This window comes from Nelusetta ayraudi, unplaced genomic scaffold (assembly GCF_046127955.1).
Source record: "Nelusetta ayraudi isolate G7.1 ecotype Tasmania unplaced genomic scaffold, CSIRO-AGI_Nayr_v1 ptg000048l, whole genome shotgun sequence".
Lineage (NCBI taxonomy): Eukaryota > Metazoa > Chordata > Actinopteri > Tetraodontiformes > Monacanthidae > Nelusetta > Nelusetta ayraudi.
Genome location: NW_027466098.1, coordinates 10,281,436 through 10,297,500, shown reverse-complemented (window position 1 = coordinate 10,297,500; position 16,065 = coordinate 10,281,436). Strand labels below are relative to the sequence as shown.

The 16,065-nt window shown below is 43.3% G+C and overlaps 2 protein-coding genes across 5 annotated transcripts in view; both read left to right on the top strand.

Moving 5' to 3' along the window:
• Nucleotides 1-1,196: 1,196 nt before the first annotated feature.
• mfsd1 (major facilitator superfamily domain containing 1) lies at nt 1,197-14,182 on the top strand. 2 transcript variants are annotated; one of them, XM_076036234.1, is made up of 18 exons: nt 1,197-1,396; nt 1,579-1,631; nt 1,864-1,976; nt 2,093-2,135; nt 2,245-2,312; nt 2,483-2,591; nt 2,902-3,004; nt 3,686-3,784; nt 4,071-4,182; nt 5,203-5,259; nt 5,493-5,649; nt 6,034-6,131; nt 6,221-6,333; nt 6,441-6,488; nt 6,671-6,737; nt 8,988-9,093; nt 9,188-9,500; nt 13,769-14,182. In XM_076036234.1, the coding sequence occupies exons 1-17, from the start codon at nt 1,243-1,245 to the stop codon at nt 9,245-9,247; spliced, it is 1,560 nt and encodes a 519-aa protein (XP_075892349.1). In that variant the 5' UTR covers nt 1,197-1,242; the 3' UTR covers nt 9,248-9,500; nt 13,769-14,182. The 2 variants fall into 2 exon arrangements, with proteins under 2 accessions (XP_075892349.1, XP_075892350.1); XM_076036235.1 differs by lacking the exons at nt 8,988-9,093; nt 9,188-9,500; nt 13,769-14,182 and adding an exon at nt 7,211-8,820 and having other exon boundaries at nt 1,198-1,396.
• Nucleotides 12,401-16,065, top strand: part of schip1 (schwannomin interacting protein 1) — a 200,675-nt gene continuing 197,010 nt past the window's right edge. For 2 of the 3 annotated variants that reach the window (XM_076036227.1, XM_076036226.1), the window contains exons 1-2: nt 15,245-15,282; nt 15,568-15,661. In XM_076036227.1, the coding sequence (XP_075892342.1) occupies nt 15,260-15,282; nt 15,568-15,661 (117 nt within the window). In that variant the 5' untranslated portion in view covers nt 15,245-15,259. Of the gene's footprint in view, nt 12,471-15,244; nt 15,283-15,567; nt 15,662-16,065 lie in introns of those variants that run through there. The other variant, XM_076036228.1, reaches the window with a different exon arrangement.

The window sequence follows — 16,065 nt, the reverse complement described above, 5'->3', positions numbered from 1 at the left end:
GAAACAGTGGTATATTACTATAGAATTTAGAATATCTTGCATACATTCAGTACATTGAAGGCTTGTGGATGTAACTCAAGAACAGAGAAATAAAGGAATAGTTGTGCAAAAATGCATATTACTTCTGTTTTCTGTCAGCACTGTATGTCTCCTGCAAAGATAGAGAAATAATTATCTCCTTGAGTCTGCTGCCCAGACACACCACCACAAACATTAAGGGCGCTTGGTACCCAGCCAGGTGGTTGTTCTACCCTCTGAGACCTCCGAAACCCTTTTGAAGCAGGCAGTAAACAGAGGACTATACTCATTTGATTGCGTGATGCTGAAAAGTGGACTGAAATTTGGCACAATATCCTTTAAGTCAAAGTATAAGGAAATTGGAAAATTGTGTTAGCCACTAGGGGGCAATACACTCCTTTCAGAAATTAACATGGACATTGAATCCTAAAATATATTGGCCAATGTTTGCAATGAAAAAAATCTCATAAAATGATCATATGGGATCATGGGATCCCATAAACGATTTTTGTTAAGGTGGCCAAGGCGCTGCTGCAACATGCTGCTGTCAGCCCACTGTCACATGTCTTCTTCTTCTTCTTTTTTTTTTTTTTTGTTCGTCCCATACAATAAAACAATGACAAAACATGAGCTATTCACTTGGATATTAATTTCACCGTCATCATTGTGGACATTCTCTGGTATTACTTTTATAAAATTCAAGAAACTGAAATCAATCCGACGCAGTTTGTTCATTGGAAGTGCCGGTTTTTGTTTTTGTTTTGTTTTTTGTTTTTTAATAGTTAATAAATTAACGTACCGCGCTGCCACCACTTCAAAATAACAGATGGCAAAGTTACCCGCGAACGCACCCAAAAAAACCCCACCAAGATATGTTTTTGTAACTTGAACGCACCACGCAGGGTTAATTTAACACAGAAGTACAGACAGCTGTCGCGGCGGCTGCTGGGTTTTTTGTTTTTTTTTTCCTTCTGTGTTATTTCAGCCGTTCTGTACCTCTTCTAATAGCAGGTGTTTTAAATTTAAAATAGAGTACAAACATCTTTGCATATTCTCTATAAGAGAAGCAACGCCGGCGGGGAAGCAGGCACATGAGCTTACTAGCGCCACGTGACGAGCTCGCGGGGTCACGTGACCGCCTCTTTTTTTTTTTTCCCTGTTGTTGTTAATGCGGCCGGCACCGCAGTCAAGTTTTCCCTCACCGCCGAGCCAAAACTGAGGAACATGGCGGACTTCGAGGACAGACAAGCCATCCTGGGAGAGGAGGACCAGGACCCCTCCGACAGGGGACCCGGCAGGCCGATGCCGGCCATCTGCGATCCCAAACACATCCTGCACCGGGTGATGGTTCTGTGCTTCATGTGCTTCTTGGGATTCGGTAAGCTGCGACGCCGAATCTCCCCCCAAACAAATGGATAAAAACGCGTCCATATGTTAACTGCGCGGCTCATGTTGCTGCTGTGTTCCGTAAAGAAAGTCCTAAAAATCCTGTATTGAGAAACGGAGACGATTTCGGGATGTGTTCGCTGTGGTGACATGGCTTATTGTTTTACACCCTAGGGAGCTACTTTTGTTATGACAACCCAGCTTCTCTTCAAACTCAAGTCGTCAAGGTATTTCCTGATGTTAAAATGTTCAAGCAAACACCTGACATTTTCCCACAAAAGTGACATAGTGATATAATAATCCTAATTCTGTGAGAAGTCACAGACTTGAGCATTGTTTACTCAACCACTCACTTATTGTTTTTCATTCCCACCTGAAAGTAGATAAAGTCTAACTGTGTGCGTGTGCGTGCGTGTGCGTGTGCGTGTGTGGTGTGTGCTTCCTCACTGATTGTACCAGGATTTGAACCTGAACACTGCCGGCTTCATGCAGCTGTACGCCTGGTACTCCTGGCCAAACGTCATTCTCTGCTTCTTTGGCGGATTCCTTATTGACAGGGTTTTCGGAATCAGGTAAAAACGTGATTCTCTTGGACTTCAGTGTGCCCTCAACAGTGAAGATCTCTCCTTTTTATCTGTCAGTTCATAATACCCCACCCCCTTTTTTTTCTTTTTTTTTTCCTTTAAAGGCTGGGAACAATTATATTTTCCCTTTTCGTCTGTGTCGGCCAGGTATGTTTACTGTTAAATGTTATTTAAGATGGATGAATATATACACAAACATAGAAGTCTTAAAAATAAATCTGTAAGATCACTTTGATTCTCCTCTGTTTCTTCCTAGATAATATTTGCTGCTGGAGCCTTGGTCAATCGCTTCTGGCTCTGCGAAGTTGGACGTTTTGTTTTTGGGTGAGGAATCTTTTTTTTTCTTCTTCTTCTTTTTTTAAAATCCTTCCTATACTGCATATTGAAGGTCAGCCTCAGTCTGCCGGTCTGTTGACTTGTTCTATCCCATCAGCCTAGCTCACCTGCCCACCTACCCCTCCCTCCCTTGTTGTTTTTTTCTTCCTCTTGGTCAGTGTTGGTGGAGAGTCCTTAGCTGTAGCCCAGAACACGTACGCAGTCAACTGGTTCAAAGGAAAAGAGCTGAATCTGGTGTTTGGCCTTCAGCTCAGCATGGCTCGCCTGGTGAGAACCCCTCAATGTTGAAGCTGTACATCCATATCTTCCCTGTAAAAGTCAAATTTGCCCACATTGCAGATGTGTATGGCTGGTCTGCCTCCTGGTCTTTAAATAAAAAAAAATTATATATGTTTTCCGAATGAATTTAAAATTCATTTAAGAAACCTAACAAACGGGTCAATGACAATGTTTTGTGCCCAGTTCAAGTATTTAACTGATTATTATCATATGAGAAGTAAAAAATTGGGATCCTTATGAACAAACCCCTGTGTAAGTATTTTCACTGTAACCCTCTGTCCTCCACGCTGATCCCAAGGGAAGCACAGTGAACATGAACATCATGGGCTGGGTCTATGGCAGAATGGAGCTGTTGGTCGGCTCCCCTGGACACACAACTCTGGGCGCAGCACTCATGCTGGGTGAGTAAAAACCTACCTTTTTTTTGTTTGTTTTTTTTAAGCAGCTTCTCTTCCTCTACTACTTTTTAAAAACTGAATTACAACAGAGATAAAACGAAAAGATAAAATATGACATTTTTTCACACATGAAATGGCCTTAGCCAGGATTTTGATGGCTAGCTGATGGATGTGGTCGATTAGCAATCCATGCTAAATAGAGCATTAAACCACTTCCACCTGTCTGGCATTTGTGGAAGTGATCCATTGTTGCCCACTCAGTTGTGTTGGACAATTTGAAGTACTGTGCAATCAAGTGTTCGCAGACGTGTGCAATTTGAGCAGCATGGCGTTCAACATTTCAACTTGGGTTGCACGTTTTTTGTTTTGTTTCTTTCCGCTCACTGCGGTCAGCGCTGTATCACTTCCCTGAGACCACTGTTGTCAGAGGACACAGGCAGCACAGTCAACTGTCTTCTCTGGCTACTTCTGCTTGGTTTTGAAAGTGCTTGAACTTTCGCAGACCTTGCACTGCAGCCTTGCAGCGCCCGTGTGTGCGTTATCAAATCCCTCCACTGTCACCGCTGGTGGAAATTTAATCTGACTTTTTCTCTTTGAGATAAAGCTCTTTTCAACAAAACCATCAGTCAATGTCATCATTACAGGTGCTTATATTTTCTAACCCCTCTTTCCTTTTCCCCTCAGCCGCTGTTACCTGTCTCTTCTCACTTGTCTGCGCCCTGGTGTTGGCGTTCTTTGACAAAAGGGCTGAAAGGATCCTCGATAAAGAAGAAGGGAGAACAGGTAGAAATGGCAGAATAAGATCCCCTCTTATCTTTTGTGGGGTTTATACCCCTCTTTGTCATCCTCACCTGTCAAAATATGTTTGCTGCTTTCCAAAGTTACCATCAGCAACAGCAGCACCGTGTTGGTTCTTGTCCAGTTCAGTGTTGATTCTTGGCTGCGTTTTCTTTATTTGGGTTTTGTTCGTTCATTTGTCGGAGAAGCCCATTCCTTTTCTTGTACAAGTGTTTAACAGTACAATTAGGCCCGCCAATTGATCCGGAGGTGTTTTTGCCTTGGCTATCAGGTGAGGTGATCAAGCTGACTGATGTGAAAGACTTCCCCCTTTCCCTGTGGCTCATCTTCCTCATCTGCGTGGGCTACTACGTTGCCGTCTTCCCCTTTATTGGACTGGGGCAGTGAGTGCAGTTTCACTGTCAGCACACACGCGCACAGTTGACATTTTTGCTTGCTGACTGTTTGTAATTCAGATTGCACTTCATAGTTAAAACAGAGACAATTGTAAGTCAGTTGAATTTATTTATTTTTATTTTAAGGGTCTGGGATCAATGTGAAGAGAAATGATGCTACTAAGTGCATCACGTAAAAGACGTGATTTAACGTGGACACTTGAACACTTTTAATGGAGTAGGGAAGGCAAAAGTCTTCACACATCTAGTTCCTCGGCAGGTGCATCAGAGGGTGACAATTGAGTCCAAATTAAACAAAAAAAGAGTTCCCGCACACATGGCAAATTTGCAGAATTTATTGCTACGTTTCGGTACTAGATCTTTTACAAGCAAGCGAGACCTTTGAAAAAAGGTCGCAATAAATTCTGCAAGTTGGCCGTGTGTGCAGGAACTCTTTTTTGTTTGTTTGTTTAATTGAGAAGGAAAAAATTATTTTTTTTGTCTTTATTTATTGTGTCCACATAAATGATAAAATACTGCAATTCTCTAAAGTAGCCCTACCTTAGATTTAGCTTTGACACATAGTTGTTATGTGGTTCATGTGTTTTGACTGTGGGAGGAATCCCTAATACCAGGAGACAACCCACCTAGATAAGAGGGAGAACGTTCAACATTCAAACTCCACACAGAAAGGCCTCAGCCCTGGGATTGGAACTGACGTAAAAATCAGCTTCACTTCCTTAAAACTGCACTGTTAGAAGGGAAGTGCGTGAGGATTGAATGGGTTTGACAAGTTTGGGTGTCACAGCAGCCACTTGTGTGAGTTTCCTTCACCAAGGGACACCATTACTCAGTGAACAATAAGGTATTGCAGCCCGCAGTGCGGATGGTTGCTATGCAAATAGGGCAAAAAAAAACCAACAACGTGAGCATGAGAGTGAACTGAGCACCATCTTTTTTTCAAGAACATGCTGATTCAGATGCCGTGCTGTGCTGTGAGACCTTCATCTCATCTTTACTCATTTACAGGGTGTTCTTCGTCGAAAAATTCAGCTTCTCTCCAGCCGAAGCCAGAGCTGTAAACAGGTAACCTCAGATCAGCTGTGAAGGACCCCTGAGGCCCGTTTGCCTCAAGGCCCCGACATCAATATGTTGCCCGCTGTTGTTGATCTTATCTTGTATCTGTTGCTTTTCGTGTCCGTGGAGCTGAGAAATGTTCAGCTATTTTCATTCCAAAAGGATGTAAAATCCCAATCTTGCTTTTATAGGATGGTAAAACGGTATCTGTTAAAGGATTTATGTTGTCCACTCTTTGCCAGCATTGTCTACATCATCTCCGCCCCGGCATCTCCACTCCTGGGCTTTATGGTGGATAAGACGGGGAGGAATGTGATCTGGGTGGTGATAGCCGTGGTGGCCACGCTCGCCGCTCACATGATGCTGGCATTCACTTTCTGGAACCCGTGGATCGCCATGGTAACGCAGCCCTTCTTCCTCATGCATCCTACAACCTAATGTACCTTTCACCTTTGTGGAAAAAAAAAAAAAGAAGTTCTACTTGAGTTGAAAAACTTCGAGATGTAGAATAAATTGCTGATGAAGTTTTGGCCTACTTTGCAATTGTTTGAATGCTGAGTTCAATGTTTAGCTCTGGAAGATGATAAAAAAAGGAAAAACTTTTGAAAACCCCAGTGGATTGGAGCTGAATATGTTCCTAAACAAACATTGTCATCAGGTTTCACTTCAGCAGGATGGTACATTATACGTTTTGCACATCCTTCCCAGGGATTCCACCGGGATGCTACCTTAGTCCCCTTGGAGTGTAAAATAATACAGTGTGTCTCCTCGCTCATTATCTAGTCTCTGCTGGGCCTCTCCTACTCTTTATTGGCCTGCGCCCTATGGCCCATGGTGGCTTTTGTGGTCCCGGAGCACCAACTGGCGACGGCCTATGGCTTGTGAGTATTTGCAATGCAATGACGAAATTCAATTGCGAGGCGGTTGTGAACGTTAGCAGTTGATGCCATTCCTCCTCGATGTCGGTCAGCATGCAGTCGATCCAGAACCTGGGACTGGCACTCGTCGCAATGGCATCAGGCGCGATCTTGGACTCACGAGGATACTTGTTTCTAGAAGTGTTCTTCTGCACTTGCGTCTGCAGTAAGTGTGTCGCGTTCATCTGTGTCTATGCGTTTTACCCAGAACTCCCGTTAGGCAGTTTGGAGCAACTCCACAGTGATTTTCTTCATTCTTCTGCTTTGTTCCAGTTGCATTGATGGCAGCGGTGTCACTCTACTTTGTAGATTATCTTAAAGGTAAAAAATGGAGACAGCTTCTTATTCTTTCTCCCCCTTTTTTTTTTTTTTTTTAAAGTCTACCTCCTCTTCGCCCCCACATCCCCATTTCCCATGTGGCTTCCCTTCACCTGTCACTCTTCAGCACCATCTGACTCGCTCGCTCCTTAATCTGCTGCGTTTCCTTCCCTCTCCTGCCGCAGGAGGAGATTTGAACCGGTCGGCCGCAGCCAGAGCCGCTCTCCATCAAGAAGCCACCGTACAGGAAGAGTAAGTAGCTTTGACTTCCTCCTCACTGAGCTCGCAGTTCGACAAGCGTCTGAGAAATGTAATTAACAAGCCACTCGTGACCAAGTGGAGAGGGAGTGGTCCAAAACACTCCAGTTGAGTTGCTGCCTTCCTCGCCAAGTCAGTTTCTTCCAAATACGTCAACTGTGAGTTCCGAAGACTCATGACTTGAAGGAGCGTTATTGCCATTTCCAGATTTAGGAAATTCATTTTGTTGCTCCACTTTCAAGAATTCAACAGTGACGATCAACTCGACTTGTGACAAAGAAATCCCAGTGTTTTGTTTCAGGACCGCAAAAAGACATTTTGAACAGCTGAGAGATAAAAGAAGAACTAGTATTTTATAAGAGTGCCACAGGAGTCTCATTGCAGTCACATTAGGTGAGATGCGTTTTTTGCTGTGTGAAAACGACGTCTAACACTCTGCGGTTCCTGCTGTAACTGATATTTTCCAGATGATGATGGTGATTGGGGAACTCGCAGCGTCCTGGGCTTCGGAGCCAGCAGCCTGCACTGTCCTGCCCACAGCTGTTGATCAACTGCTATGGGGCAGGACTGCGCTACTGACTCCGCCCACTGCGGCCACCTGTGGCTCTTCCCACCACAACTGACTGTCTGGACCCGAGCTTTACTATAATCCACCAGGCCTATGATAAGATTATATACATCTGCACCAGGACACTGACAAGGGACCTGTCTATCTTCTTTGACTTCTCACTGTGTGTGTGTGTGTGTGTGTGTGTGTGTGTGTGTGTGTGTGTGTGTGTGTGTGTGTGTGTGTGTGTGTGTGTGTGTGTGTGTGTGTGTGTGTGTGTGTGTGTGTGTGTGTGTGTGTGAAACTATAAACACTATAAACTATGGCATGGAGGTTCTGGTCAAACATGCTGGCAGTGATTCTTTTTAATTTTTTAATTTTTTTAAAGGGGTTGGGACTCTTGTTCTTGTTTATAAAAAAAAGTGCCTACATTGTTAATGATTGCATGGTTATAGCGTATGTCAAAAACTTTATAATGGAGGATTTTTAAACAGTAATCGCCTTTATGGTTTCTTCTCTTTTCTTCTACGTGGCTAATGGAGTAACACTCAGCACTTCATCCGTGTAATCAAGTTTTAAAAAAAAAGCAAAGTTGGTCAACTTTCTAGTGATGGAGTAAGTTCATGATCAATTTCAATTATGTGCGTCATTTACCTTTATACAGTCAGATAACTCTAAAATTTATTCTACAAATGTTTATTGATCTCACCTTTTATTCACCAACTCCTTCATCTGCTTTTTGCTTTGATTTGTGACCAAGTACTTAAAAGGTTTTCGTTCTGCCCGTTAATCACACCAAAAATGATCTTGTGAAAGTCCCAGAAGAGACAAAAACAGACCGTCTGTTCGATGAACGTGCCGATTCAACCACTTGCTTTTATATCATTTCATTCCACCGACTGTGTTGCGGTTGTGTTCAGTTCACCTGTGTAAAGCTGTAGCTCCTGTTCGAGTTCGATGGTTAACGCACATTACTCAGGCACTCTGTTATCCGGACGGAAGTTTTCTGCATCATGTTTTAGTTGTTGTTTAGGTTTAGTGAGTTGCAGGCTGGCACTAGAAAATCTACCTCCGTTTGTCAAACCGGTACAAAACAATCATGAAAAGTTTTCAGCTTCATCTCATACCTGGTGAAATCCACATTTGGAATTCTCCCAATTGGTTTATAGTGCTGATTTAGAGCAGTGAGAGCAGTGAGCAGAGATTTAGAGAAGTTTTCGTTTCAGCCATGACGTCTTTCTTGGGAGAAATGGGCCAGTGCACATAAGAAGACACTTAGGCACTTTGCTGTTACGAAAGCAGACCGGGCTGCCATGTTAGCATCACGGCCCAAAAGTAAAAAGTACGCTCACCCTCACAACTTGCGCTGATGGAATTTGGATGTAGTCCCTCAGTCAGGCCACAGTGGAACATTGGAAAATACTTTTCCTTCAACTGTTTACTCTGCAAGTATTGATGCTGATAAATGTACATATAAAAATATGTTGTGTCATTGTTGCTGTAACGGTGAATTAAACATAGTTTTCAAAACGTTTGTTCTCATCTTGTAGAGCTTTTTCCTGCTGCCGACCGCATCCGATGATGCATTTCCTCAACCTTGTCAGCGACCGGCCTTTTCGTGAATAAGCATTTCTCACGACAGCGGAAGTGTTTGCAGTGGCGATGACATGAGAACGGCGACCTTATTATTCCCACAGGTGTCCAAAGCCAGCGCGGAGGCAGACCGAATCTGAGTTGACCAACCTGACGCCCATGTCTGCCTTCAGTTTACGCAACCGCTACCTCTCCAGGCTGGGTGCACAGGTACGCACTGCACACCGTGGTGACGGGGGATTCGCTGCCGTCAAACTCAATCTCTTCTTCACTGAAGCTGTTGTCTGCTTTTAACTCCCCCCAGCTGCCAGACCACTGCTCTTCCCATCTGTCATCACTTGCCTACAGGAGTGTTCTGAAATGATGCCCCCTGTACTCCCGCCATCTCTCCCTATGCACCACGGCTCCCGATAAAGAAAAAGAATGCAGTCCTCACTGAAGTTTAACTTGCACAGAGATTATTTATATTGGACATACCTCGAGTTTACATATTGCACTGCACTTTAGATGTTGTTTTCTCAAATGTCACACAAAAAAGAGATTTTGGTGTGGATTCACTTGAAATGGTGTCTTTGTGGTGGCTTAAAGCTTCTTTCAAAGCATTCCCCCCCCCCAAGGTTGTCCGAATGGCAGGCAGGGGCCGCTCTGCACAAGTTTTGTACGGATCCCCGTCCTGTTTTAACAGCCTCCTTTACAGGCTGGGCGCCTGGCACTGTGTACCTGTCAGTTTGATGCCCACCGGTTGAAATGGACTAAAGCAAAGTGTACGACTTGTATGACCCGAATGTTCTCTAATAATTCTGTATTTGAAATAATAAACGATGTGTTAAAACGCAGCCCGCAGACATTCTGTGCAGCCATAATGTTATTTCCTCCCTTGTGAGTCGTGATGAAAGTCATTTTGATGGATGTCGGCTCCTCACCGGACCGGGTTTTCTCGTCCCACTCGCACTCTTGTCCTAGCATGCCCTCTCCTCCTCCTACTCCTGCAGATGATTCAGTCCTTCAGATGCTAATGGATTTCAACCAGAGTCCTGAAAATAAGTGGATCATGTAGCTGACCAAAGTCTTTCAGGCTCTAATTCCTGAATTCACGAGCGCCTATGACAGCTGGAGCTCTTAGAACACAGATGGACTTGTTTGCGGTTTTGAGTCGTCTCTACTCAAAAATTGGTTGAAACTATGTTCAGAGTCGTCTTAATCTGCTCAGTTTGAAATTAATATAGGTAAATTGTTTGAGCAACATTTTATTTTGCTGTTGTTGAACTGGTAAACTATCCCTTGAACAAATGTAAGGGCAAAAAGTAAAATGTGCATCAAACAGGAAAACACTGATTCTAGTGCATTATTCCAATTCACTATGGCATTAGCTATAATAATGAATAAACAACAAAGGTGTTATTTTTCTTTCTTGTTTTTTATTTTATTTTATTAATAATAGATAATAGATCTTTTCAATTTACTAGGTTGTTGGCCAACTAAATTTAGTGCAGACTCTAACCAAAGCAGTTCAGTGGAATAGAAGCAATTATGACAGAAAAGCTTTATCCGAATGTATTCTAATCTGTTGTTTCACAGCTATTCTATTCTGACACGAATTACATTCCAGTGACACTTTGAAATGCTGTTTGTCAAAGATTGAAAGCAACTTTAACAAACTGATTTAAAAACAACAAGAACTCAGGACGAGCGTCGCACCTAGTGAATCGTTATTGTTTTTAGCAGGTATATTTTCATCACATATTTTCATCATGGCTTTAGCTTCAGTGTGCGTTTTGGCGCCATCGTGTGGAAACAAGGCACATGCCGGCGCTGCTGTTTCTGACAAACATTTATAAACTCTTTTTTTTCTTGAAAAAAAAAAAACATTTTCTAAATGTCCTGTTAGCCTTTTCTCCTAATTACTGAACTAATGATAATGAGATGAAGGTAATAAGGATGAATTTATGTTAAATGTTTTAAATGATATGCCATTTTCACTTCCTTGTGCTTCACACCCGAGATTGTTTCCACTTTTGCTAAATATTTAGCCAGTTAAATATAATGGCGAATGTGTTGGACAGAAATAAATTGTTTGAAATATAGTGTGTCGTCACTATACGCCAAGTGTTTCGTTGAAAAGTTGCAAGAATATTTCTTTGTTGCAGTTCATGACATACAATGACGTCAACACTCGTAAGTCAATTTCCTCCTCAAAAAAGGCAAGCAGCAAGCAGTTGGCGACTTGAACAAAGTCTAACATAGGCAAATGATCTCAGTGTATTAGCTGTCATTTTGTGTAAGTAAAAGTCCCTTAGTGGCCAGGTGCACTTCCGCTTTGTTTTGTGAATTTGCAGCGTTTCTGTTCGCAACGCCCTCGGTCACCGTAAAAGTAGGGGAACTCATGAGCAGTAATAAAAACAATACTTTTTTTTTGTATGTGGGAGTAATGATGATTCAAACGTCAATTGTGTGTTCTTGGACAAAAACACCTCACTGCTTCAAGTGTCAGAGCTCCCCGAATAACGTGCGTATCCAGCCTTGCACTGTGAAAGGGCCAATCATGTCGCAAAATAAGACCTATCCTGCATTGGCAGAAAAAAGGAAAAGGAAGAAAGATGAAAAGGAGGGGGGGAGAAACGAAGATAATGGTACGTTTGCTTGTCTTTGTAATGTAATGTTTAGTGCCGGGGATATTTTTTAACAACGTTTCCTAAAGTTAGGAAGGTTTATTTATTCTTGATATATCGACTCAACTACGTTAGCTTATTGTAACCTACTTTTGTGTTAAGTGCCGCCATAATTTAGGCGCCCTCAAAACTCGGCGGCACTATAATAGCAATTTAGCTAGCTGAAGATATTTCCAATCTAGAGACATTTCTCTTAACTGGTAGGTCAGATAGCTTGCCATTGAAACTACCGTTTTTGTGTTTATGGAGTTGGACTTTGATACATATAGTCTCGGTGTTCGGGGTTGCTTTTTCGCATTAAAACAGCGTCTGAAAGTTTGACAGACTAACGTCAATTGTCAACAACAAATGCGGTGACGTGCTAGCGATATGCTTTTACGTGAACAAATTAACCTAATTAACTTATAGTTTGAGGTGTGCTGTTTTCACAAAACAGCACAGTAATTTATGTCAGCAAATAAACATTTTTTTTCTTCTCTCAACATCATAAGTTATTCGAAACTTCTCCAAGAGCACTGTTATAAAGTTATTTTGAAGTAGGCACTGCCCAGGGGCAGTCCACCAATAAATCAGGTCATGGGAAAACTGTCACTACATATTTGATATATACGTAATGCATATAATTCTAAAGTCAAATTATATCAATAAGATATATTCTAATATAAGATGTAACTGTATGACAATGACTTTTTTTGTACTACAGCTATATACAGTATAGCTTTACTATTTTATTTAGAAAATAAGCAGTTTTATTATCAAGTGTAATTTGGCAACTAGCATGGCTAGCTTCTATTTATTTATTTATTTTTAAATTATTATTGTTGATGATGTTTTTCATCTTAGGTCCATCTTCATCTTCTGCCACATCCACTGTGCCCACTGCCTGCTCTTTGTCTACTATGACGTCAGCTGTAACTTGTAAGTGACCAACAGTAATATATTGTGTTTACAATAGATGCTTGGGTTATTTTGTTACTTTTAGTTGTCCTAGATCACATTTGGTATGCTACTTATGTCACTTAAAATGCAATCAACCCCAGACTGCTCTAGTAGTTGGATTTGCAACCATTTCAAATTGACAAACATGGTTCTCTGTTTGGCCAGTAGAGGTCGCTGCCTTTGTCAGACATTAATTGGGAGGGTTTTCTTTTTCTTTCTTTTCTTTGCAAGTTTTGAAATCCGTTTGCTGTTTGCTTCCATGGACTTAATCACTATCGATTACAATTTAACTGCAGCAAAAGGTTCTTACATCTAGTTGTACGAGTGCATTCATAATGCAGATGATCAGTTTTCCCATATTCATGCATGGGCCCCATGGAGGCTTGGCTGGCTCTGGCAACATGGGTGAAAAATGCAGAACCCCTTTTGAACCATGCATCAAATCTATGCGCCAGGAGTTGGAAGACCCCGTTTTTCTGATGGGGGATATAGTGGCGTTGACTGTCGCTATCATTACCTGTTGAAACTATTAGCTTAGCAGCTAATTACAAGCAGTGCTTTTCCAACCCAACAGCAGCTGAAATAGGAATTGTAAGTCAGTCACAATGCATAATTCTACTTTAGCTGTTTCTATGGCTAACAAAAATGAATAATCTACTTGTGTATCTGATTACATGCTGATTGTGTAACATTCAGGAGATGACAGTGAAAAGCTGTACAGTTGAATGGAGCCTTTTGCTTGCCCCTCTGCAAACCTGCTGTCAGATTTGGTTTGCCCATGAAACTACCCTTACATTGCATTGCATTTTGAAGGAATTGTGTCTCAGCAGCAGGAGAGTTATACCTCCTTTAGTGGGCAGTAGGCTATATCACTTGCAGACTGATATTACCTGGCTACTGGCTTCTTTATTTACCTGCCACTGCCGTTGCTGCAGAAGCAGAGCACAGTGCATGAAATGTAAAATTCTGCCACTGCTGAGAAACTGGTCCCTCAAAACAGAATGTGATGGGTGGTTTTATATCCAACATTATTCTACATTGATAGTCTGGTCTTGGTCTTGGGCTGGAATGGTCAGAAACCATTGACTTGCACTGGCCCAGCACCACTCTGTTATAGTAGGGGGCTGGATGAAATTTCTTGAAACGGCCTTCACTGATAAATGGCACACTGGCTAATGTGGAACTGTGGTCCGATATCCAAAATTCTGAACCACCCCTCTAAAGCTATTTTCTCTATCCAAGATGGTGTGAAGTGCAGGAGCGCCACTCTGCACAAGTTTTGTAAAGGTCCCTCTCTCCAACGGCGTCCTGTTTTAACAGCCTCCTTTACAGGCCGAGCGCCCGCACTGTGATGTAGTTGCCTGTCAGTTTGATGCCCACCGGTTGAAATGGAGTAAAGCAAGGTGCACGACTTGTATGACCCAAATGATCTCTAATAGTTCCGCGTTTGAAATAATAAACGATGTGTTGAAATGCAGACCGCAGACATTCTGTGCAGCCATAATGTTATTTCCTCCCTCGTGAGTCGTGATGAAAGTCATTTTGATGGATGTCGGCTACTCACCGGACCGGTTTTTCTCGTCCCACTCGCACTCTTGTCCTGGCGTGCCCTCTCCTCCTACTCCTGCAGATGATTCAGTCCTTCAGATGCTAATGGATTTCAGCCAGAGTCCTGAAAATAAGTGGATCGTATAGCTGACCAAAGTCTTTGAGCCCCCTATTCCGGTATTCCTGAGCGCCTACGACAGCAGGGGCTCATCGAACAGACTTGTTTGCAGTCTCTACTCAAATTTGCAACAATTTCCCATCTTGGTGATTACGCTTGGGTTTACTGCTCATTGGCACTACAATACATTGAGATTGCAATTTTAAATGTTCTTTTTTTTCTGTCCTCTCTTTTAATCTGTTCTGTTTGGCAGTTAAGGCTTGTAATGAGAAAACAGGAAAGGGAGGTGTCTTTTATATGATTCTGCACACAGTTGTAAAGTAAAGATTAGGGCTTCTTTCTTGAAAAAGATATATTCTGATGATTCCAGCACTGCCTACATCGGGTGTCACCACTCACTCATCTCAGTGTGAACAATGGAGCAAACAGGCGCCCAGAGACAACAGTCCAAGCACATTCAGGGACTTTCTCTTTCTTTTTCCTCCTCTCCCACCATCCTTCAAGGTCAAGGAACAGCGTCCCCTAGGGTGTAAATGTTACAAAAACAATACAAACAGCATAATAAACTAAACAAACAAAATAATTAATTCCCCTTTTTTTCCCCACATGACCCCCCTTTTTTTTTTAAACTCTTAAACCTGTGACATCTCACTGTAACATCTGCCTAAAAACACCTGTCGTGCAGGTGTTGCATCAGTGCGTTGCAGAAAACTATTTTCTTTAGCAGACAGGCTGGTACACTGTTAGCCAATATATTGCACTCAATGCCTTGACTAAAAGGGGTGGGGGGAAGAAGAAGCTGCGATGTTGCGATGACCTGTGTGTGTACCCTTCCCCGGGGGGGGCAGAGATGTGCGCGGCGCAATTAAAGCTGTGATTAAAGCCGCTTGCCAAGTTGAATGGCAGTCGAGACGAGCGGTTGTGCGCTCTATGTGTATAATAATCAATAAAAGGAGAGATAGAGAGAGAGCGAGGAGAGGGACGTGCACACGCTCTCCGGCGTCCCATTGGCTGCCTGAATTAAGTGCGGTAACTCTCTGCCTACTGCCGGCACCGAGTCTGCACTCCATCCCTGGCAGAGCGTGGAGAGCAGCGGCTGGTCATGCTGAGGAACGGCGCGCACAGGTCAGTGTCACGTCCCGGCCACTCGCGCACACGTTCAGCGTGCGAGTCCCCCCCCCCCCGGCAAAACACCGTTGTGCGGCGGCGGCGGGCTACGTTGACGCGCACCGATCGTGCACCGCGGCGCCCTGCCCGCACGTACGTTCGCCAGCCGCGCGTGGACGACGAGTACACGCTGTCCAACGTATGCGCGCAGGCAGGCTCGCGTCTTTGCAGAGCGAGTGCGTGAGAGAGTGAGTGAGTGCGTGCGTGCTTGTGCGCGTCCTAACTTGAGCGGTGTCCTTCCAGAGGCATGCACCGGGCGGAGGAGGCGAGGCTGCGCAGCGGGAGTCCGGCCGCGTCTCGGGAGAGGAAACACCTCGCGCTGTGCATCAAGAACCAGGTAGGAGACGTTCTGCCGAGTGACAGCATAGTGTGCCAGTGCTGCATTTCCCTACCTGTGTGTGTGTGCGTGGGGGAAAGAGTGGAACAGCTGGTCGATATGTTCCGCGTTGGAAAGCGATGATGTCATTCACTATTTTTTGGTCTATTTACGGAGGAGGACGTGAATGGACGTCAGGGTCAATCACCTTTCTTGCATTTGTGACCATTTGTTTCCCATTTTTATTATTTCCCATTGTATTTTATGCACTTTGTTCCACTACTTCCCTGGTTTTCAGCAGCTTTAGGGGCAACCGACATTAAGTGGAATTATGCACAGTGATGTATCTTGGAAAGACTCACTGCTTTCTTTTAGGAGAGAAAATCAATTCATTCGAGAGGAATGTTCACCTCTTCAAAAACTAC

Excerpts from the sequence above, each read along its gene's own strand:
- mfsd1 (XM_076036234.1), top strand. The coding sequence starts at position 1,243 with ATGGCGGACTTCGAGGACAGACAAGCCATCCTGGGAGAGGAGGACCAG. Across the intron at positions 1,977-2,092 it reads GACAGGGTTTTCGGAATCAG|GCTGGGAACAATTATATTTT; the intron begins GTAAAAACGTGA and ends TTTCCTTTAAAG. Across the intron at positions 2,592-2,901 it reads AGCTCAGCATGGCTCGCCTG|GGAAGCACAGTGAACATGAA; the intron begins GTGAGAACCCCT and ends GCTGATCCCAAG.